A 25389-nucleotide genomic window follows, 5' to 3' on the forward strand; every position below is an offset into this window, starting at 1 on the left:
TACAGGGACTGGAAGAGACGCTGCAACAATGGGGAGGTTACAGGGACTGGAAGAGACGCTGCACAATGGAGAGGTTACAGGGACTGGAAGAGACGCTGCACAATGGAGAGGTTACAGGGACTGGAAGAGACGCCGCACAATGGAGAGGTTACAGGGACTGGAAGAGACGCTGCACAATGGAGAGGTTACAGGGACTGGAAGAGACTCTGCACAGTAGAGAGGTTACAGGGACTGGAAGAGACTCTGCACAGTAGAGAGGTTACAGGGACTGGAAGAGATGCTGCACAATGGAGAGGTTACAGGGACTGGAAGAGACACTGCACGATGGAGAGGTTACAGGGACTGGAAGAGACGCTGCACAATAGAGAGGTTACAGGGACTGGAAGAGAAACTGCACAATGGAGAGGTTACAGGGACTGGAAGAGACGCTGCACAATGGAGAGGTTACAGGGACTGGAAGAGACGCCGCACAATGGGGAGGTTACAGGGACTGGAAGATACGCCGCACAATGGAGAGGTTACAGGGACTAGAAGAGACGCCGCACAATGGAGAGTTACAGGGACTGGAAGAGACGCTGCACAATGGAGAGGTTACAGGGACTGGAAGAGACGCTGCACAATGGGGAGGTTACAGGGACTGGAAGAGACGCTGCACAATGGAGAGGTTACAGGGACTAGAAGAGACGCCGCACAATGGAGAGTTACAGGGACTGGAAGAGACGCTGCACAATGGAGAGGTTACAGGGACTGGAAGAGACGCTGCACAATGGGGAGGTTACAGGGACTGGAAGAGACGCTGCACAATGGAGAGGTTACAGGGACTGGAAGAGACGCTGCAACAATGGGGAGGTTACAGGGACTGGAAGAGACGCTGCACAATGGAGAGGTTACAGGGACTGGAAGAGACGCTGCACAATGGATAGGTTACAGGGACTGGAAGAGACGCTGCACAATGGAGAGGTTACAGGGACTGGAAGAGACGCTGCAACAATGGGGAGGTTACAGGGACTGGAAGAGACGCTGCACAATGGAGAGGTTACAGGGACTGAAAGAGACGCTGCACAATGGAGAGGTTACAGGGACTGGAAGAGAAACTGCACAATGGAGAGGTTACAGGGACTGGAAGAGACGCCGCACAATGAAGAGGTTACAGGGACTGGAAGAGACGCCGCACAATGGAGAGGTTACAGGGACTGGAAGAGACGCCGCACAATAGAGAGGTTACAGGGACTGGAAGAGACGCCGCACAATGGAGAGGTTACAGGGACTGGAAGAGACGCCGCACAATAGAGAGGTTACAGGGACTGGAAGAGACACCGCACAATGGGGAGGTTACAGGGACTGGAAGAGACGCTGCACAATGGAGAGGTTACAGGGACTGGAAGAAACGCTGCAACAATGGGGAGGTTACAGGGACTGGAAGAGACGCTGCACAATGGAGAGGTTACAGGGACTGAAAGAGACGCTGCACAATGGAGAGGTTACAGGGACTGGAAGAGACGCTGCACAATGGGGAGGTTACAGGGACTGGAAGAGACGCTGCACAATGGAGAGGTTACAGGGACTGGAAGAGACGCTGCACAATAGAGAGGTTACAGGGACTGGAAGAGACGCTGCACAATGGGGAGGTGACAGGGACTGGAAGAGACGCTGCACAATGGAGAGGTTACAGGGACTGGAAGAGACGCCGCACAATGGGGAGGTTACAGGGACTGGAAGAGACGCCGCACAATGGAGAGGTTACAGGGACTGAAAGAGACGCTGCACAATGGAGAGGTTACAGGGACTGGAAGAGACGCCGCACAATAGAGAGGTTACAGGGACTGGAAGAGACGCTGCACAATGGAGAGGTTACAGGGACTAGAAGAGACGCTGCACAATAGAGAGGTTACAGGGACTAGAAGAGATGCTGCACAATGGAGAGGTGACAGGGACTGGAAGAGACGCCGCACAATAGAGAGGTTACAGGGACTATGTGTTGGGATTTATACAACGTATTTCACAGATTTACTACATCGTATTTACAAGAAAAAGCTACGTTTCCGCAATGTGGGGCCTCGGCTTTAGGGTCATTCACATAGAGTTATTGGCAAGGATATTGGCGCTGATTCCGCCTCAAATCCTGACCAAAAAGTCTGCTCCCATTGAAATGGAAGCCGGACAGTTCTTTTTTCCGCCTCACTCTTCAGGAGGATTTGCCTTGTGACATCCGCCTGAAGACACCTCCCTCCCGACTAGGCCTAATAATTTGGACCTAATCCGAGGCAGAGTGTCGCGATTGGATCGCGTACCCGTATTTTGGACCAAAATCTGAGGCGGCCTCTGTGTCAAATTCTGGTCCAAAATACCTCGGGTGAACCCGGCCTTAGGTGAGTTTTTAATACCGAAGACCTGTCCACCAGAGAGATCAATCAGTATTCGATCGCTAGGGGTGCGACACCTGAAGTCTGAAGCTGACCATCTAATATGTAGGGGTCCTCTCAATTATCTCCTAATTTCGGAGGAGGTGCAGATGGGACTGTTGGATTCCCTTTGTTTTTTGGGCAGACAGGTCTCCATCAGAAGAGTCCCCGAGGAGAACACACAAACACTTGGCGGAGCAGAGGGTCCATGTTTGTGGGGAGGTCAGAGGAATATTTTTGGGTCGGATGAGCATTAAGCAGTCAGCTATGTGATGTATACGGCTATAGTCTTATATACGGAACAGTATAGCCCGGATATACACAACGCATGATATAGCAGCATAAGTCAGTGGTATATACACAATGGGGCAGATTTATATACCTCACACACCCCTTATATCCGCACACCCTCTATACATGCCATACACACATATATATATATATATATATATATACCCCCCTTATATCCACACACCCCGTATACATGCTATACACACATATAGGAGGCTCGGCAGCCTTAGGGAGTCTTTTGTCCTAATCTACATGTGACAGATATGCGGCAGCTTCATATAAATAACACATCGTGAAGTCGAGAAATGCGTCAGCGGCCTGTAAATATAGAAATAAAACACCAAAGTCCTGGAGGGCGACATATGAGGACAAGACTCCCCATAACCCCCCCCCCACACACACCCCGACTGAAGTACCAGCCCTGACAGCACAAGAAGGTGACAGGTACCAGGAGGAGGGGGAGGGGAGGCTGCTTTGTAATGGAAAGTGCTGGGGGAGGGGAGGTCTGTGAGGGGCTTATTATCTGTAATTAATGTCTGGATCAGGCAGAGCTGTAATAATACTGTACCCTCTGATACGGCTAGATACAGGCGGACATCTCCCCCCCATAGTAACCCCTCTCCAGTCTGCCCAGTACACCCCATAACTGGTCCTACAGGATTCAGCCAATCACCATTCAGCACAGCAGACAATTTACAGAAATCCCAGTATACTCCCCCCCCCATATCACACGGGACAGGATTAGATACAGCTCAGTATACAGTATCACACAGGATAGGATTAGATACACCGTTCAGTATACAGTATCACACAGGATAGGATTAGATACATAGCTCAGTATACAGTATCACACAGGATAGGATTAGATACACAGCTCAGTATACTGTATCACACAGGATAGGATTAGATACACAACTCAGTATACAGTATCACACAGGATAGGATTAGATACACAGCTCAGTATACAGTATCACACAGGATAGGATTAGATACACAGCTCAGTATACAGTATCACACGGGATAGGATTAGATACACAGCTCAGTATACAGTATCACACGGGATAGGATTAGATACACAGCTCAGTATACAGTATCACACGGGATAGGATTAGATACACAGCTCAGTATACAGTATCACACTGGATAGGATTAGATACACAGCTCAGTATACAGTATCACACGGGATAGGATTAGATACACAGCTCAGTATACAGTATCACACAGGATAGGATTAGATACACAGCTCAGTATACAGTATCACACGGGATAGGATTAGATACACCGCTCAGTATACAGTATCACACAGGATAGGATTAGATACACAGCTCAGTATACAGTATCACACGGGATAGGATTAGATACACAGCTCAGTATACAGTATCACACAGGATAGGATTAGATACACAGCTCAGTATACAGTATCACACAGGATACGATTAGATACACAGCTCAGTATACAGTATCACACGGGATAGGATTAGATACACAGCTCAGTATACAGTATCACACAGGATAGGATTAGATACACAGCTCAGTATACAGTATCACACAGGATAGGATTAGATACACAGCTCAGTATACAGTATCACACACAGCTCCTGTATACAGGCAGTATGGCGGATGTGTTATCAGTGATGTGACAGCCGGCGGTGATGGCGTTTTCTGTGTTTGTCATCTCAGTGCAGCAGGAAGTCGGTCATGTCCTGTGTCCCCCTGATCTGCTTCCTCCAGCCTGTGACTGCTCTCCAGAGATAGATGGAGGTGGGGGAGGGCCGGGGGTGTCAGTCATATACCCAACATATCCGCACATAGAATATACCCCCCTACTAATGTTATTTGCCTTGAGAGCAAGAAGGATGAAAGGAGTCGTAGTCTGGAGGGACAAAGACAACCTCTATATCATTCTAATGCCTACACATCTGCAGAGCATCGCTCTATCACCTATACCTCCTGATACATAGTGATCTATCCTGCAGATTATTACACAATTACCTCTCTACAGATGTGGATAAGACATGAGGCGTCCTGCACCTCTCGCCTCATCTACGTCATTGCTGATTTGTCCTCTCCCCCTAGTATAACAGACGTGGTCTCCAGAGCTGCCATTGTCCTGACCCCTGGATTCCCCGCTCACTAGTTGTAGGCCTTATACTGTGAGTCATGAGTCTGCTCTGGCCTCAGCCTCACTCCTACCATGGCAGGAAATACCACATCACTGTGTAGTGGCTGATGTAACCCTGCCTCAATCCTGCTGGAAGGAAAGCAAAGGGGGAGAGCGGCCATAGACCACAGCGGACCGACCACCACCCAGCAACCTGTACCCCGAGTATCAGCCTGTCATTATCCTGTACCCCAAGTATCAGCCTGTCATTATACTGTACCCCAAGTATCAGCCTGTCATTATCCTGTACCCCAAGTATCAGCCTGTCATTATCGTGTACCCCAAGTATCAGCCTGTCATTATCCTGTACCCCAAGTATCAGCCTGTCATTATCCTGTACCCCAAGTATCAGCCTGTCATTATCCTGTACCCCAAGTATCAGCCTGTCATTATCCTGTACCCCGAGTATCAGCCTGTCATTATCCTGTACCCCGAGTATCAGCCTGTCATTATCCTGTACCCCAAGTATCAGCCTGTCATTATCCTGTACCCCAAGTATCAGCCTGTCATTATCCTGTACCCCAAGTATCAGCCTGTCATTATCCTGTACCCCAAGTATCAGCCTTTCATTATCCTGTACCCCAAGTATCAGCCTGTCATTATACTGTACCCCAAGTATCAGCCTGTCATTATCCTGTACCCCAAGTATCAGCCTGTCATTATCCTGTACCCCAAGTATCAGCCTGTCATTATCCTGTACCCCAAGTATCAGCCTTTCATTATCCTGTACCCCAAGTATCAGCCTGTCATTATCCTGTACCCCGAGTGTCAGCCTGTCATTATCCTGTACCCCGAGTATCAGCCTGTCATTATCCTGTACCCCAAGTGTCAGCCTGTCATTATCCTGTACCCCGAGTATCAGCCTGTCATTATCCTGTACCCCAAGTATCAGCCTGTCATTATCCTGTACCCCAAGTATCAGCCTGTCATTATCCTGTACCCCAAGTATCAGCCTGTCATTATCCTGTACCCCAAGTATCAGCCTGTCATTATTTCATTATCTCGTACCACAAGGGTTATTATAAGAAGTGGAACATACATCGAGACCCCTCGCCCACACCACATCCATCCTCTGGGGTGCTTTGACCGTTCCTACCTTATTCTTCCCTCCTGATATCTTCCTGATGAAGCTCAGGGTTCTCTCAAAACGAGACTCCTCCTTCATCCTGTTCTCCTTCTCATCAGTCTCCAGGACATCAAATTCCCCACAGCTGACAGCGCTCAACCTACAGAAGACAAAGAGGTCATATCAACTGATGGTTACATTACACCATCCATGGGAACTGAGTAGTGATGGTACAGTCAGTGGGAGATTGTTGGCTTACTGGTGTAGGCTATCATCATTGAGAACAGTCTGCGATCATTACATACAAGAGCGCTCTGTTCACCAATATACAGTCACATGTACAATACCAACATTACAGCATGGTGGGAGAATTACAGGGAGTTCAAGGAAAGGACTCATGACAGAGACCTCCGAGCCAAGTACTAATGAAGACATGGATTGGGTCTGACAACACCAGCTAATCCCCAGCATCAGAACCAGCCGACCCTATAAAGTGCACATCTCATAGATATACTCCTATATACAGGGGGAAGTATTATAGTAGATATATTCTTGTATATAGGAGGTAGTATTATAGTAGTTATATTCTTGTACATAGGAGGCAGTATTATAGTAGTTATATTCTTGTACATAGGAGGCAGTATTATAGTAGTTATATTCTTGTACATAGGAGCAGTATTATAGTAGTTATATTCTTGTACATAGGAGTAGTATTATAGTAGATATATTCTTGTACATAGGAGCAGTATTATAGTAGATATATTCTTGTACATAGGAGTAGTATTATAGTAGTTATATTCTTGTACATAGGAGGTAGTATTATAGTAGTTATATTCTTGTACATAGGAGCAGTATTATAGTAGATATATTCTTGTACATAGGAGCAGTATTATAGTAGTTATATTCTTGTACATAGGAGCAGTATTATAGTAGTTATATTCTTGTACATAGGAGCAGTATTATAGTAGTTATATTCTTGTACATAGGAGTAGTATTATAGTAGTTATATTCTTGTACATAAGAGGTAGTATTATAGTAGTTATATTCTTGTACATAGGAGGTAGTATTATAGTAGTTATATTCTTGTATATAGGAGTAGTATTATAGTAGTTATATTCTTGTACATAGGAGGTAGTATTATAGTAGTTATATTCTTGTACATAGGAGGTAGTATTATAGTAGTTATATTCTTGTACATAGGAGGTAGTATTATAGTAGTTATATTCTTGTATATAGGAGTAGTATTATAGTAGTCATATTCTTGTACATAGGAGGTAGTATTATAGTAGTTATATTCTTGTACATAGGAGGTAGTATTATAGTAGTTATATTCTTGTACATAGGAGCAGTATTATAGTAGTTATATTCTTGTACATAGGAGTAGTATTATAGTAGTTATATTCTTGTACATAGGAGGTAGTATTATAGTAGTTATATTCTTGTACATAGGAGCAGTATTATAGTAGATATATTCTTGTACATAGGAGCAGTATTATAGTAGTTATATTCTTGTACATAGGAGTAGTATTATAGTAGTTATATTCTTGTACATAAGAGGTAGTATTATAGTAGTTATATTCTTGTACATAGGAGGTAGTATTATAGTAGTTATATTCTTGTATATAGGAGTAGTATTATAGTAGTTATATTCTTGTACATAGGAGGTAGTATTATAGTAGTTATATTCTTGTACATAGGAGGTAGTATTATAGTAGTTATATTCTTGTACATAGGAGCAGTATTATAGTAGTTATATTCTTGTACATAGGATGTAGTATTATAGTAGTTATATTCTTGTACATAGGAGGTAGTATTATAGTAGTTATATTCTTGTACATAGGAGTAGTATTATAGTAGTTATATTCTTGTACATAGGAGCAGTATTATAGTAGTTATATTCTTGTACATAGGAGCATTATTATAGTAGTTATATTCTTGTACATAGGAGTAGTATTATAGTAGTTATATTCTTGTACATAGGAGTAGTATTATAGTAGTTATATTCTTGTACATAGGAGGTAGTATTATAGTAGTTATATTCTTGTACATAGGAGGTAGTATTATAGTAGTTATATTCTTGTACATAGGAGTAGTATTATAGTAGTTATATTCTTGTACATAGGAGCAGTATTATAGTAGTTATATTCTTGTACATAGGAGCATTATTATAGTAGTTATATTCTTGTACATAGGAGGTAGTATTATAGTAGTTATATTCTTGTACATAGGAGGTAGTATTATAGTAGTTATATTCTTGTACATAGGAGTAGTATTATAGTAGTTATATTCTTGTACATAGGAGCAGTATTATAGTAGTTATATTCTTGTACATAGGAGCATTATTATAGTAGTTATATTCTTGTACATAGGAGTAGTATTATAGTAGTTATATTCTTGTACATAGGAGTAGTATTATAGTAGTTATATTCTTGTACATAGGAGGTAGTATTATAGTAGTTATATTCTTGTACATAGGAGGTAGTATTATAGTAGTTATATTCTTGTACATAGGAGTAGTATTATAGTAGTTATATTCTTGTACATAGGAGCAGTATTATAGTAGTTATATTCTTGTACATAGGAGCATTATTATAGTAGTTATATTCTTGTACATAGGAGGTAGTATTATAGTAGTTATATTCTTGTACATAGGAGGTAGTATTATAGTAGTTATATTCTTGTACATAGGAGTAGTATTATAGTAGTTATATTCTTGTACATAGGAGGTAGTATTATAGTAGTTATATTCTTGTACATAGGAGGTAGTATTATAGTAGTTATATTCTTGTACATAGGAGCAGTATTATAGTAGTTATATTCTTGTACATAGGAGCAGTATTATAGTAGATATATTCTTGTACATAGGAGCAGTATTATAGTAGTTATATTCTTGTACATAGGAGTAGTATTATAGTAGTTATATTCTTGTACATAGGAGGTAGTATTATAGTAGTTATATTGTTGTACATAGGAGCAGTATTATAGTAGTTATATTCTTGTACATAGGAGTAGTATTATAGTAGATATATTCTTGTACATAGGAGCAGTATTATAGTAGTTATATTCTTGTACATAGGAGTAGTATTATAGTAGTTATATTCTTGTACATAGGAGGTAGTATTATAGTAGTTATATTGTTGTACATAGGAGCAGTATTATAGTAGTTATATTCTTGTACATAGGAGTAGTATTATAGTAGTTATATTCTTGTACATAGGAGTAGTATTATAGTAGTTATATTCTTGTACATAGGAGGTAGTATTATAGTAGTTATATTCTTGTACATAGGAGGTAGTATTATAGTAGTTATATTCTTGTACATAGGAGCAGTATTATAGTAGTTATATTCTTGTACATAGGATGTAGTATTATAGTAGTTATATTCTTGTACATAGGAGGTAGTATTATAGTAGTTATATTCTTGTACATAGGAGTAGTATTATAGTAGTTATATTCTTGTACATAGGAGCAGTATTATAGTAGTTATATTCTTGTACATAGGAGCATTATTATAGTAGTTATATTCTTGTACATAGGAGGTAGTATTATAGTAGTTATATTCTTGTACATAGGAGCAGTATTATAGTAGTTATATTCTTGTACATAGGAGTAGTATTATAGTAGTTATATTCTTGTACATAGGAGGTAGTGTTATAGTAGTTATATTCTTGTACATAGGAGTAGTATTATAGTAGTTATATTCTTGTACATAGGAGTAGTATTATAGTAGTATATTCTTGTACATAGGAGGTAGTATTATAGTAGTATATTCTTGTACATAGGAGCAGTATTATAGTAGTTATATTCTTGTACATAGGGGCAGTATTATAGTAGTTATATTCTTGTACATAGGAGGTAGTATTATAGTAGTTATATTCTTGTACATAGGAGTAGTATTATAGTAGTTATATTCTTGTACATAGGAGCAGTATTATAGTAGTTATATTCTTGTACATAGGAGGCAGTATTATAGTAGTTATATTCCTGTACATAGGAGTAGTATTATAGTAGTTATATTCTTGTACATAGGAGGTAGTATTATAGTAGTTATATTCTTGTACATAGGAGCAGTATTATAGTAGTTATATTCTTGTACATAGGAGTAGTATTATAGTAGTTATATTCTTGTACATAGGAGGTAGTATTATAGTAGTTATATTCTTGTACATAGGAGTAGTATTATAGTAGTTATATTCTTGTACATAGGAGGTAGTATTATAGTAGTTATATTCTTGTACATAGGAGGTAGTATTATAGTAGTTATATTCTTGTACATAGGAGTAGTATTATAGTAGTTATATTCTTGTACATAGGAGCAGTATTATAGTAGTTATATTCTTGTACATAGGAGTAGTATTATAGTAGCTATATTCTTGTACATAGGAGGTAGTATTATAGTAGTTATATTCTTGTACATAGGAGTAGTATTATAGTAGTTATATTCTTGTACATAGGGGCAGTATTATAGTAGTTATATTCTTGTACATAGGAGCAGTATTATAGTAGTTATATTCTTGTACATAGGAGTAGTATTATAGTAGCTATATTCTTGTACATAGGAGGTAGTATTATAGTAGTTATATTCTTGTACATAGGAGGAGTATTATATTAGTGATATACTTATACATAGTAGCAGTATGATATCTGGAATATCTCTAACATATTCTGCACATTACATGTTACAGGGAGTATCAGAACATTTCTGCTCTCCAGAAGGCTGGCTCGCTCCTCACAGATACAGGTGTATAAGAGGATAGACTGTCACTTACCCATTCCCCATGTGATTTCCATGTGAGTATAGGACCACATCTGTGAAAAGACCAAATCCACGATTTTAGACAATTACCACCTGAATCGGGAACTTTAATGGATAAATCTGTTAATTTCACAGCTGAGACAGAAGGTAAAACATCAGTAATATCTGGGGGGTAATTCACTGGATGGAAGCTTCTAAACCACCTGAGCGATGCAGATACCTGCTAAGCTGCTGAGCTGGAGTATCTAAGCCCGTGGTGTGTCATACACTCTGCCTAGGTGCTGTATCTAAGCTTATCATGTGTGATACAGTCTCAGTCAATCACTATCACATAAGAATGGTGTGTTTCAGTATAAACTATATGCTGGGCTGCTGAGTCAGATACTTGTCCCTGGAGCTTGCACTCTATCTGGTATTGATATTACACTATTTAGTTCTGATGCGATTCCCTGTAATCACTATGGGCTGACATGTAGAGAGAGCAGACTGTAGAATACTGACAATACTATATACTCTAGGACTACACATGGCTGCAGACAATGGGCACATTTCTGGGATTGTTGCTCCCCCTAGTGGAGACTGTAATAAATAACTCTACCCTAGGCTGTTTCGTCCTAAAATACCAGGCCCGGACAGGTTTCACAACCTGACTGTCATGAGGCGACCTCGGGGGCAATTCCATAATGCATTGTGGGAAACATTGGAACAACAATAAAATCCTACCCCCAAAAAAATCACATATTCACGAGAACGAGCAAAAAAATCCCCGCACTCCCCATGGCAACCAACCATACTAATTATGGAAGGGTGTAATTAACTATTTTTGGATGTGAAAGGAAAACAAATCAGGGATATTTATATACAGCAATGGGCTCCGGCGGATACAGAATACTCATAGTCACTGATATATATGAGGCCACATGGGAAATATTACTCTATATATCCCTCATATTACACCCAGACCACCAAGATTAAGAAACAGTCCAATATATACATCTCATACCACACCCAGACCCCCAGACATACAAAATATTCATATATATATATATATATATATATATATATATATATATATATATATGAACCCCTGATACTATACCGCAACCAACAGTCTTATGAAACACTCCTATACTCCTCATACGTTATCCCAAACACCAGACTTATACAGAGAGATATCATATATTCCTCATATTGTGTATTTATGATGTGATATCCCAACCATCATATATGAGATAATCCCATATATACTCATCACATGCTGTTCTAACCAGCAAACATATGAAATATTCTTCCATACCTGTACTGTGAAGGCCTCAGTGGTTTGTTAGAGGACACTAGTGAACAAACAGCATCAAGGAGACCAAGGAACTCACCAGACAGCTCAGAGATAAAGGTATGGAGAAGTGTAAAGCAGGGTCAGGTTATAAGAACATATCCCGAGGAGCCCTGGACAATCCATCATCCAAACATGGAGAAAGTATTCTACAACTGCAAACCTACCATGACATGGCCGCCCACCTAAACTAACAGATCTCTGAGCAAGGAGAGGACTAATCAGAGAAGCCACCACGAGGTCCATGGTCAGCGTGGAGGAGCCGCAGAAATCCTCAGGTACTGGAGAATCTGTCCACAGGACAACTAGAAGGCACTGCGCACCCCACAAATATGGAGGGGGCAAGAAGAAAACCAATCTCAAGCATCAGATCTAGGATATGTTCCTGTATATGCTCATATGATATGCTGCGATATATATCAGTGTGCACTCCTCATATGATATCGCAACCACCAGACCTTTCACATGTTCCTGTATATAATATATTTGATACTTCTCATATTACAGCCCAACCACCAGACCCCTGCCATTTTCCTGTATATATCCATCATATGATATATACTCCTGATATGACATCCCAACCACCAGACCTAGATATGTTCCTGTTTATACTCCTCATATGATATTCTGACCATCAGACCTGTGATAGCTTCCTGTATCTACTCCTCATAGAATATAACCTGTGATATATTCCCCATATTCTGCTCACCATCAATCCCAGTCATGGACACGGACTTGGAGAGGGGGTTGTAGCGGTAGGTTTGTGACAGGTATTCCTGGAGTTTCTTGGCATGTTCCTGTGTAATATAAGAGTATGTTAGTGGACAGTGGAGCAGAGGCGTCATACAGATCCTATACGATTATCACATAACCAGTGATCATGTTATACCGCCATCATGTGAGCTTAGGTCATCTCTATAGGTTGACACACATACTCTATAATCTATACCCATCAGGTGGTTGGTTAGTATGGGTGTCCACTTCTCATAATATACAGTATATCCCTGGTGATGAGCGCCCCCTTCAGGGGAGTTACTACGATCACATCGTATACTATTACACCGCATCCATTAGATCCCTATTTCTGGGAACTGCTGCAGTCAGTGGGGAAACCCCGGAGATTTGGCTCCTCTTCTGACCGCACAGGAGCGGTTCTGTTACCATAATAGGGAACCTATGGGAAGAATGGGGATTCCCAATGTCCTCACATCCATAGCAGGAAGTGACCCAATGTCATCCCCTGTACTGACCAGTGATGTCATCCTCCTGTACTGACCAGTGATGTCATCCTCCTGTACTGACCAGTGATGTCACCCTCCTGTACTGACCAGTGATGTCATCCTGTACTGACCAGTGATGTCACCCTCCTGTACTGACCGGTGATGTCACCCTCCTGTACTGACCGGTGATGTCATCCTCCTGTACTGACCAGTGATGTCACCCTCCTGTACTGACCAGTGATGTCATCCTCCTGTACTGACCAGTGATGTCATCCTGTACTGACCAGTGATGTCATCCTCCTGTACTGACCAGTGATATCACCCTCCTGTACTGACCAGTGATGTCACCCTCCTGTACTGACCAGTGATGTCACCCTCCTGTACTGACCAGTGATGTCATCCTCCTGTACTGACCAGTGATGTCACCCTCCTGTACTGACCAGTGATGTCATCCCCCTGTACTGATCAGTGATGTCACCCTCCTGTACTGACCAGTGATGTCATCCTCCTGTACTGACCAGTGATGTCACCCTCCTGTACTGACCAGTGATGTCATCCTCCTGTACTGACCAGTGATGTCATCCCCCTGTACTGATCAGTGATGTCACCCTCCTGTACTGACCAGTGATGTCACCCTCCTGTACTGACCAGTGATGTCATCCTGTACTGACCAGTGATGTCATCCTCCTGTACTGACCAGTGATGTCACCCTCCTGTACTGACCGGTGATGTCACCCTCCTGTACTGACCGGTGATGTCATCCTCCTGTACTGACCGGTGATGTCACCCTCCTGTACTGACCAGTGATGTCACCCTCCTGTACTGACCAGTGATGTCACCCTCCTGTACTGACCAGTGATGTCACCCTCCTGTACTGACCAGTGATGTCACCCTCCTGTACTGACCAGTGATGTCATCCTGTACTGACCAGTGATGTCACCCTCCTGTACTGACCAGTGATGTCAAACTCCTGTACTGACCAGTGATGTCATCCTCCTGTACTGACCAGTGATGTCATCCTCCTGTACTGACCAGTGATGTCATCCCCCTGTACTGATCAGTGATGTCACCCTCCTGTACTGACCAGTGATGTCACCCTCCTGTACTGACCAGTGATGTCAAACTCCTGTACTGACCAGTGATGTCATCCTCCTGTACTGACCAGTGATGTCACCCTCCTGTACTGACCAGTGATGTCATCCCCCTGTACTGATCAGTGATGTCACCCTCCTGTACTGACCAGTGATGTCATCCTCCTGTACTGACCAGTGATGTCACCCTCCTGTACTGACCAGTGATGTCATCCTCCTGTACTGACCAGTGATGTCATCCCCCTGTACTGATCAGTGATGTCATCCTCCTGTACTGACCAGTGATGTCACCCTCCTGTACTGACCGGTGATGTCACCCTCCTGTACTGACCGGTGATGTCATCCTCCTGTACTGACCGGTGATGTCACCCTCCTGTACTGACCAGTGATGTCACCCTCCTGTACTGACCAGTGATGTCACCCTCCTGTACTGACCAGTGATGTCACCCTCCTGTACTGACCAGTGATGTCACCCTCCTGTACTGACCAGTGATGTCATCCTGTACTGACCAGTGATGTCACCCTCCTGTACTGACCAGTGATGTCAAACTCCTGTACTGACCAGTGATGTCACCCTCCTGTACTGACCAGTGATGTCATCCTGTACTGACCAGTGATGTCACCCTCCTGTACTGACCAGTGATGTCACCCTCCTGTACTGACCAGTGATGTCATCCTGTACTGACCAGTGATGTCACCCTCCTGTACTGACCGGTGATGTCACCCTCCTGTACTGACCGGTGATGTCATCCTCCTGTACTGACCAGTGATGTCACCCTCCTGTACTGACCAGTGATGTCATCCTCCTGTACTGACCAGTGATGTCATCCTGTACTGACCAGTGATGTCATCCTCCTGTACTGACCAGTGATATCACCCTCCTGTACTGACCAGTGATGTCACCCTCCTGTACTGACCAGTGATGTCACCCTCCTGTACTGACCAGTGATGTCATCCTCCTGTACTGACCAGTGATGTCATCCTCCTGTACTGACCGGTGATGTCACCCTCCTGTACTGACCGGTGATGTCATCCTCCTGTACTGACCAGTGATGTCATCCTCCTGTACTGACCAGTGATGTCATCCTCCTGTACTGACCGGTGATGTCACCCTCCTGTACTGACCGGTGATGTCATCCTCCTGTACTGACCAGTGATGTCATCCTCCTGTACTGACCGGTGATGTCATCCTCCTGTACTGACCAGTGATGTCATCCTCCTGTACTGACCAGTGATGTCACCCTTCTGTACTGACCAGTGATGTCATCCCCCTGTACTGATCAGTGATGTCACCCTCCTGTACTGACCAGTGATGTCACCCTCCTGTACTGACCACTGATGTCACCCTCCTGTACTGACCAGTGATGTCACCCTCCTGTACTGACCAGTGATGTCACCCTCCTGTACTGACCAGTGATGTCATCCTGTACTGACCAGTGATGTCACCCTCCTGTACTGACCAGTGATGTCAAACTCCTGTACTGACCAGTGATGTCACCCTCCTGTACTGACCAGTGATGTCATCCTCCTGTACTGACCAGTGATGTCATCCTCCTGTACTGACCAATGATGTCACCCTCCTGTACTGACCAGTGATGTCATCCTCCTGTACTGACCAGTGATGTCACCCTCCTGTACTGACCAGTGATGTCACCCTCCTGTACTGACCAGTGATGTCATCCTCCTGTACTGACCAGTGATGTCATCCTCCTGTACTGACCAGTGATGTCATCCTCCTGTACTGACCAGTGATGTCATCCTCCTGTACTGACCAGTGATGTCATCCCCCTGTACTGACCAGTGATGTCATCCTCCTGTACTGACCAGTGATGTCATCCTACTGTACTGACCGGTGATGTCACCCTCCTGTACTGACCAGTGATGTCACCCTCCTGTACTGACCAGTGATGTCATCCTCCAGTACTGATCAGTGATGTCACCCTCCTGTACTGACCAGTGATGTCACCCTCCTGTACTGACCAGTGATGTCATCCTCCTGTACTGACCAGTGATGTCATCCTCCTGTACTGATCAGTGATGTCACCCTCCTGTACTGACCAGTGATGTCATCCCCCTGTACTGACCAGTGATGTCATCCTCCTGTACTGACCAGTGATGTCATCCTCCTGTACTGACCAGTGATGTCATCCTACTGTACTGACCAGTGATGTCACCCTCCTGTACTGACCAGTGATGTCATCCTCCTGTACTGACCAGTGATGTCATCCTCCTGTACTGACCAGTGATGTCATCCTACTGTACTGACCAGTGATGTCATCCTCCTGTACTGACCAGTGATGTCATCCTCCTGTACTGACCAGTGATGTCACCCTCCTGTACTGACCAGTGATGTCACCCTCCTGTACTGACCAGTGATGTCATATCCCCCTGTACTGACCAGTGATGTCATCCCCCTGTACTGACCAGTGATGTCATCCTCCTGTACTGATCAGTGATGTCATCCTCCTGTACTGACCAGTGATGTCGTCCCCCTGTACTGACCAGTGATGTCGTCCTCCTGTACTGACCAGTGATGTCATCCTCCTGTACTGACCAGTGATGTCATCCTCCTGTACTGACCAGTGATGTCGTCCCCCTGTACTGACCAGTGATGTCATCCTCCTGTACTGACCAGTGATGTCATCCTCCTGTACTGACCAGTGATGTCATCCTCCTGTACTGACCGGTGATGTCATCCTCCTGTACTGACCGGTGATGTCATCCTCCTGTACTGACCGGTGATGTCACCCTCCTGTACTGACCAGTGATGTCACCCTCCTGTACTGACCAGTGATGTCACCCTCCTGTACTGACCGGTGATGTCATCCTCCTGTACTGACCGGTGATGTCATCCTCCTGTACTGACCAGTGATGTCACCCTCCTGTACTGACCAGTGATGTCACCCTCCTGTACTGACCGGTGATGTCATCCTCCTGTACTGACCGGTGATGTCATCCTCCTGTACTGACCAGTGATGTCACCCTCCTGTACTGACCAGTGATGTCATGCTCCTGTACTGACCGGTGATGTCATCCTCCTGTACTGACCGGTGATGTCATCCTCCTGTACTGACCAGTGATGTCACCCTCCTGTACTGACCAGTGATGTCATCCCCCTGTACTGACCAGTGATGTCATCCCCCTGTACTGACCAGTGATGTCATGCTCCTGTACTGACCAGTGATGTCATCCCCCTGTACTGACCAGTGATGTCATCCCCCTGTACTGACCAGTGATGTCACCCTCCTGTACTGACCAGTGATGTCATCCCCCTGTACTGACCAGTGATGTCACCCTCCTGTACTGATCAGTGATGTCATCCTCCTGTACTGACCAGTGATGTCATCCTCCTGTACTGACCAGTGATGTCATCCTCCTGTACTGACCAGTGATGTCATCCTCCTGTACTGACCAGTGATGTCATCCTCCTGTACTGACCAGTGATGTCATCCTCCTGTACTGACCAGTGATGTCATCCTCCTGTACTGACCAGTGATGTCATCCTCCTGTACTGACCAGTGATGTCACCCTCCGGTATGCAGGGGCACCGGTGCCACCTACTGGCAACATACCAAGTGACGCTCATTGGTACCCAGCACCTTAGTTCATCTTATACTGATCTTAAAGGGGTTTTCCATCTCCAATGTTCGGTGATAGAGGAGGCTGTAGCCCTCCAGTCAGCTCCATCTCCCCCTCATGGACAGCTCCATACAATACCTAGTGGCCATACCTGGTATTACAGCTCATTTATGTTCAATCATTGGTGGTTCCAGAAATCTGAGGGTGAGTTCACACAGAGTTTTTTGGTCAGGATTTTGAAGTCATATCGACCTCAAAATCCTGACCAAAAAGATGACTCCCATCGAAATCAATGGGAACCGGTCAGTTCTTTTTCCCGGCAGCGGTTTGTTCCGGCTCCTGGAAAAAGAAGCGACCTGCTCATTGTTCAGGTGGAGTCGCCTCGTGCATCCGCCTGAAGACACTCCCTCCTCCCGACTAGGACCATTCATTGGGCCTAATCCGGAGCGGCGTGCGCGGCTGGATGTCGGGGACCAAGAAATCCCATGTGAACTTACCCTTATACTGATGGGCTATGCCAAGGATAAACCTGCAATACGTCTTCTACTCCAGTCACATCCAAAGCAGCTATCAGCAATCCTTCTCAGTGAGCACTGCCTATAAAGCCAATCACCAGGTTCTGTGCTGCCAATGAACAAGGAGGGAATGGTGGGAGATTTCAGCTCTGAAGCCTATAGAATGGTTAATTCAGCCCTGGATTTTATGAGATAAAACTATAGGCAGAATCTGATTGGCTGTTGGGTGATAGGGTCATAGGAGGAGCAGCTTAGGGGGTCCTCTTTACCTCTTGTGTCACCTCCACGTCTTCCCCTCGAAGTGACAGCAGAGACTCCAGCTCATCAGTACTGCGGATAATGGGGGTGCGGCGAGGGTCTCGGTTGTAGCCCATGTTCTCGTCCATGTCCTCTGTGTCCAGGCCCTTGAGACTGAGGCTGTAATTAGAGAGAGGGGAGGATGATGGGAAGGTAGTGACTCCTGTGAGAGTGCTGAGAGTACCGAGAGTGCTGAGAGTACCAAGAGTGCTGAGAGTACCGAGAGTACCAAGAGTACCGAGAGTGCTGAGAGTACCGAGAGTGCGGAGAGTACCGAGAGTGCCGAGAGTGCTGAGAGTACCGAGAGTACCGAGAGTGCCGAGAGTACCGAGAGTACCGAGAGTGCTGAGAGTGCCGAGAGTGCTGAGAGTACCGAGAGTGCTGAGAGTGCTGAGAGTACCGAGAGTGCGGAGAGTACCGAGAGTACCGAGAGTGCCGAGAGTGCCGAGAGTGCCGAGAGTGCTGAGAGTACCGCTCCAGCACATACTGTGCAGTCAGAGGAAGGAAACCTCGTATTTCTCTCGTCTCAGACTAAACCACCAGCTTCCTCCTTCTGAGATGTGACACAAGGGTCCGCAGCCCCCTATAAGAAGCCCAGTCACCCGCCACCCCACGTACCACTCCGTGGACTGGCTGCAGGTCTGTGTGGCGGGCAGCGAGCTGACCCAGCGGGTGAGGTGACATCTATCTGCCATTTTGCCCGTTTCCTGCAGAAGGTGTGTATGCAGAAGTGTCTCAGACGGAAGACACCGGCGCCTTCTCAGGGTCACGTCCCCTAGTGTATCTATAGGAGTATTACTCTGTATGTTATTACAGGAAGATCCGCCCCCCGGGAAAGCTGGGTGACAATAACAATGCCTGCTCGGCCTGTGCTTTCTTAGAAGCCTCATCCCAGTAATATGGTCTATGTCCTCGTATCACATGGACGGCGGAGGATCGGATCTTCCTCTTTGTTGACTGACCACATTATATGTTATTACAGCACAGTGTCTGATGTCATCAGTCACATATCTGTCATATAGTGAGCGGTAATACTCCGAGCTGAATATATCATGTGTGATACTGTATACTGAGCTGTGTATCTAATCCTCTCATGTGTGATACTGTATACTGAGCTGTGTATCTAATCCTATCCTGTGTGATACTGTATACTGAGCTGTGTATCTAATCCTATCCTGTGTGATACTGTATACTGAGCTGTGTATCTAATCCTATCCTGTGTGATACTGTATACTGAGCTGTGTATCTAATCCTATCCTGTGTGATACTGTATACTGAGCTGTGTATCTAATCCTATCCTGTGTGATACTGTATACTGAGCTGTGTATCTAATCCTGTCCTGTGTGATACTGTATACTGAGCTGTGTATCTAATCCTATCCTGTGTGATACTGTATACTGAGCTGTGTATCTAATCCTATCCTGTGTGATACTGTATACTGAGCTGTGTATCTAATCCTATCCTGTGTGATACTGTATACTGAGCTGTGTATCTAATCCTATCCAGTGTGATACTGTATACTGAGCTGTGTATCTAATCCTATCCTGTGTGATACTGTATACTGAGCTGTGTATCTAATCCTATCCTGTGTGATACTGTATACTGAGCTGTGTATCTAATCCTATCCTGTGTGATACTGTATACTGAGCTGTGTATCTAATCCTATCCTGTGTGATACTGTATACTGAGCGGTGTATCTAATCCTCTCCTGTGTGATACTGTATACTGAGCGGTGTATCTAATCCCCTGATGTGTGATACAGTGTCAGAGCCGCACACATCAGTACATCTCCCTATCATACTATATGGACGTATTCACATGCGGCGTTCGCTACCTGTCATAGTTGGGCTCCTCCTCTTGCAGTCTCTTGCCCGGCTCCCAGCTGTGTCTTCTGAAGGAGTCTCGGACATGGATTGAGCACCTGGTGGGGCCGTATCTCCTCATGGGGACCCCCAGGAATCGGTCTTGTTCCTCCTGCAGTTCCTGTAGGTCCAGGTCGCTCGGTATATGCGGCTCCACTGCAGACATACAGCGCTGCTTGTGGCCCCGCACCATGTAGGGCCCGGCCTCAAACACCTCGGAGTTATTCATTCTTCTTCCTTCTCTTATTCACCTCAGACACTGTGAGGAGAATATCAGGAATCAGACAGGTTACACTAAGCCACGCCCCTTTATAATGATATCAGAGGGGGCGGGGCTGTGACAACCTCCTAGTGTGGATAAGTATACATACCACCTAATACTGGGGATGATCACAAGCAGCATTGTAGGGGAGGCCGACATATATTGTAGATAGAGGGCGCCGTGTCCAGTCTGCACCACCGAGACATCTGCACCACTGCCGATTCACCTGCAGATATACATAGAAATGGCGGCACATTCAGCGCTGTCCTCGTATTACACCGACCCACTGCTGCTCACAAGTGCACACATTCAGCTCACAAGTCAGGAAGCTGAGACATGAGCTGTTTGTAGAGCCGGGGTCACTGCTGACCTGGGCCTCAAAGTATCAGAAATGTTCTGGTCCTCAGATAAGATAATGAGCATTTCCTTTTAATGACCCATCTGATGACCAAAACATTTCAGGTGGACCAGGTCAGCAGTGACCCCGGCTCTACAGTGTGAGGACCCTGCAAACAGCTCCTCATGTCTCAGCTTCCTATACCTGGCCCTTTATGTCAGAAGGATACGGCACTGGCCCCTGTATTGTCAGTCCAGGGCCCTGAGGTACCAAATATTACATTGTTCCTCCAGCTCTAGGACTGCAGATAAGCTCCTCCCCTCAGCGGGTGCTATCAGCGGGGAGGAGTTTATTTCTGAACTGCATAACTGGCCAATGGGGAGGAGCTTATCACTGCAGTACAGAACAGGCCAGAGAGGAGGAGCTTATCACTGCGGTACAGAACTGATCAGATAGGAGGAGCTTATCACTGCAGTACGGAACTGCTCAGAGGGAGGAGCTTATTACTGCAGTACAGAACTGCTCAAAGGGAGGAGCTTATCACTGCAGTACAGAACTGCTCAGAGAGGAGGAGCTTATCACTGCAGTACAGAACTGCTCAGAGAGGAGGAGCTTATCACTGCGGTACAGAACTGCTCAGAGAGGAGGAGCTTATCACTGCAGTACAGAACTGCTCAGAGGGAGGAGCTTATCACTGCAGTACAGAACTGCTCAGAGAGGAGGAGCTTATCACTGCAGTACAGAACTGCTCAGAGAGGAGGAGCTTATCACTGCGGTACAGAACTGCTCAGAGGGAGGAGCTTATCACTGCGGTACAGAACTGCTCAGAGGGAGGAGCTTATTACTGCAGTACAGAACTGCTCAGAGGGAGGAGCTTATCACTGCAGTACAGAACATAAAGAAGCAATATACTATATGGGGGCACTAAGTGGTCATTATCCTATGGGGCTAAGGGGTGGTAAAACAGGGCAATATATTCTGTGGGGAGATCTAATGGGGCATTATGATGTTTGGGAGTATTTAGGGAGCTTTATACTGTGGGAGTCAAAAAGGGGGCAGTAGCAAAACCATTAGCACTGGTGTGCAGATGTGGCACTAATGTAGTAGATGTACTGAGGGACCCTAAACATAACCGTCTCCCAAATGTCTCCCCTTCTCAGATAGTTTGGGAACAAGTGTCTAAAGGACGGCAGAACAGCCCAAATCTTAAGGCATGCTGGAGATTCCTGAACAACTTTTGATTATTGTAGCATTGTGTATCATTTATGTACTTGTCTTTTGTGTGTATACAATATATCTGTACATGATGTGTGTGATGTGTGGTATACATATGATATCTGTGTGTATATGGATGTGTGGTATACATATGATATATGTGTGTATATGATGTGTGTGATGTGTGGTATACATATGATATATGTGTGTGTATATGATAAACAGGTATGTAACTATAAGGGGGTGCAGACCTAGCACTCACTACTGGGCCCTGGAGCCTACGAAGGGCCCATAGGCCTTTCTGTAAGATAAGACCTGCTCATTATTATTACAGGGCTCTTATTTGCACTGGGCCCCACAAGCTTCACGTTTCACCTCTGTGAATATTACATCTATATGAGTTGGAGCACACTCCCGGCTCACTATATGTAATGGCCACCAGGGGGCAGAATGCTCCTGTATACAGTGTTCTGTGCAGTTCCCTATATGTTCTCCTGACCTCACACAGTCCACAATAAATGATGGGCCACTTGTTGCTTTCACACGGTAGATGCCGCCACGATGTGCTCAGAGCCGATACCGATGTCACAACTGTCACAGCAGTCTTATTCCCATAGGATAAGTCGGGGCGGTTATATAGAATACAAGGCCCGGGTAACAGATTTATACACAGGTCATAATTATATCTCACACAATATTACCAATATAAAATGATATCCCCACAAACAGAATAAATAATACTGAAACAGTAACAACATTATATTGCTATATCCAGCTTAAATAACACTCTCGATATAAGATTATACCTCTATATATGGCATAAATAATACTGCCATATGGTGCCAACATAATATTGCTATATCCAGCTTAAATAACACTGTCAATATAAGATTATACCTCTATATATGGCATAAATAATACTGCCATATGGTGCCAACATTATATTGCTATATCCAGCTTAAATAACACTGTCAATATAAGATTATACCTCTATATATGGCATAAATAATACTGCCATATGGTGCTAACATTATATTGCTACATCCAGCTTAAATAGCACTGTCAATATAAGATTATACCTCCATATATAGCATAAATAATACTGCCATATGGTGCCAACATAATATTGCTACACCCTGCTCACACATAACTGTAAATATAAGGCTATACCTCCATATACAGCATAAATAATACTGCCATATGGTGCCAACATTATATTGCTACACCCTGCTCACATATAACTGTAAATACAAGGCTATACTTTCATACCGCATAAATAATCCTGCCGTATAGTGGCAGCATAATATTGCTATATCCAGTTTACACAATATTGTCAGGATCACATTGCCATATACAGCCTACATATAGTGGCAAGATTATGCTGCCATATCCAGCCAGAAGTACCAAGATTATATGACTATACTGTCAACACAACAATGCAAGATAGTGCCAGGACTATACTGCCATACACAGTCCATACAGTGCTTCAGAATAAGACGTATTCTTCCTATATAATGCATAGAAAATCTTACCATATACAGCCTACCTAATACTGCCATATAGTGCATACATTATAGCACTAACATGAGGAAAGTGCGGCACACATTTGAGTGGATGAAAGCGTAACATTTGAGGCAATTAAAACCTCGTACACAGAAACATTAACGCATTTTGGGCAGACACTACCCTTAGTCATAGGCTGTATAGGGCAGTATAAATTATATGACGAGATTATACAGCCATATATAGCCCACATAATACTGCCATAGAGTGTATAGATTATGCTGCCATGTACAGCCCACATAATACTGCCAAACAGTGCGGAGACTATATTACTATACAGTCCACACAATAACTCTACATAATGCCAAGATTATACCGCCATATACGGCTTACACTATACTGCCATATAGTGCCAAGATAGTATACGGCATACATTAATATAGACTTGTGACATAACTTCTGTTTACAAGCCCGGTCACCTGGACGCTGGTTCAGGCATGGTTGGCCTTTACAGGCTGCGGTTGATGAGTCAGGGGTCTCCCGCCATACGGCAATAATATATATTCTGCCCTCAGACACTTAATTCTGCTTTCTGCTCCAGTGAGTCATAATTAAAGCTGTGGGAAGACTGGAGGGGGGGATGGCGGTGTAATTACAGCGAGTCCTGAGAACATACCGCCCCCCTCCCCACCGTGTGACAATGATCCCAGTGACTACAGTGTGTAACCCAAGCCTCGTAGTGACATACAGCGCCGCAGCCACCGGAGCAGAACTCCACAATAATGCCCTCAGTGACTCATCGCACCGCAGGCCACGCCCACATAATGAACCTGCCGGGCCGCAGTGGAAGATTAACAGGTGAACTGCCAGGTGTGCGCGCGGGCCTACGGCCTAGGCCGAAGCCTTCATCTGCACTAGCTTAAAGGGGATGTCTGTAAAAATAGTGGTGGCCAAGAGAGGACCCTGTTCCCTAATACGTAACACGATACAGGCACAAGTATACAGCTTACACTCCAGTAGTGGAAAGTAGCAGGTCACATGTTCCTCTGTAGTAGTCACCCACTTAAAGGGGATGTCCATAAAAATGATTGGTTGTGATTACCAGTATTATTTAACACTATAGTGAAAAGCTAAATGGAGCAGAGACACCCGTTACATCCCAGAAGTGGGAAGTAGCAGGTCACATGTCCCCCATCAGGGGTCACCTACTTAAAGGGGATGTCCATAGACATTTTGGCAAAGGGAGGAGCCTGTACCCTTACTATAGAACATGATAACAAAGAACTAGAAGGCACCATTATACACATGACACTCCAGAAGTGGGAAGTAGCAGGTCACATGTCCCCCCCCCCCCCCCTTAAAGGGATGTCCATGGAAATATTGATCTCCAGGAGAGGACCCTGTCCCCTTACGATAACAGAGAATCAATGATCACCGTTATACTCCAAAGTACCAGACACTGCCTCACATGTCCTGGCCTCAGTGGTCACCTGCTTAAA

At 44.5% G+C, this 25389-nt stretch overlaps 1 protein-coding gene across 1 annotated transcript in view; it reads right to left on the reverse strand.

Moving 5' to 3' along the window:
* ARHGEF2 (Rho/Rac guanine nucleotide exchange factor 2) overlaps positions 1 to 25389 on the reverse strand; it is a 172537-nt gene that overhangs the window by 63838 nt on the left and 83310 nt on the right. Inside the window, exons 2-7 of the mRNA XM_075283299.1 lie at positions 20945 to 21061; positions 20546 to 20832; positions 18684 to 18831; positions 12719 to 12806; positions 10690 to 10729; positions 5951 to 6080 (exon numbers count right to left, since the gene is read on the reverse strand). Of these exons, the coding sequence (XP_075139400.1) occupies positions 5951 to 6080; positions 10690 to 10729; positions 12719 to 12806; positions 18684 to 18831; positions 20546 to 20802 (663 nt within the window). The 5' untranslated portion in view covers positions 20803 to 20832; positions 20945 to 21061. The remainder of the gene's footprint in view (positions 1 to 5950; positions 6081 to 10689; positions 10730 to 12718; positions 12807 to 18683; positions 18832 to 20545; positions 20833 to 20944; positions 21062 to 25389) is intronic.

Source organism: Leptodactylus fuscus, chromosome 7, assembly GCF_031893055.1.
Source record: "Leptodactylus fuscus isolate aLepFus1 chromosome 7, aLepFus1.hap2, whole genome shotgun sequence".
In the NCBI taxonomy this organism is placed as follows: domain Eukaryota; kingdom Metazoa; phylum Chordata; class Amphibia; order Anura; family Leptodactylidae; genus Leptodactylus; species Leptodactylus fuscus.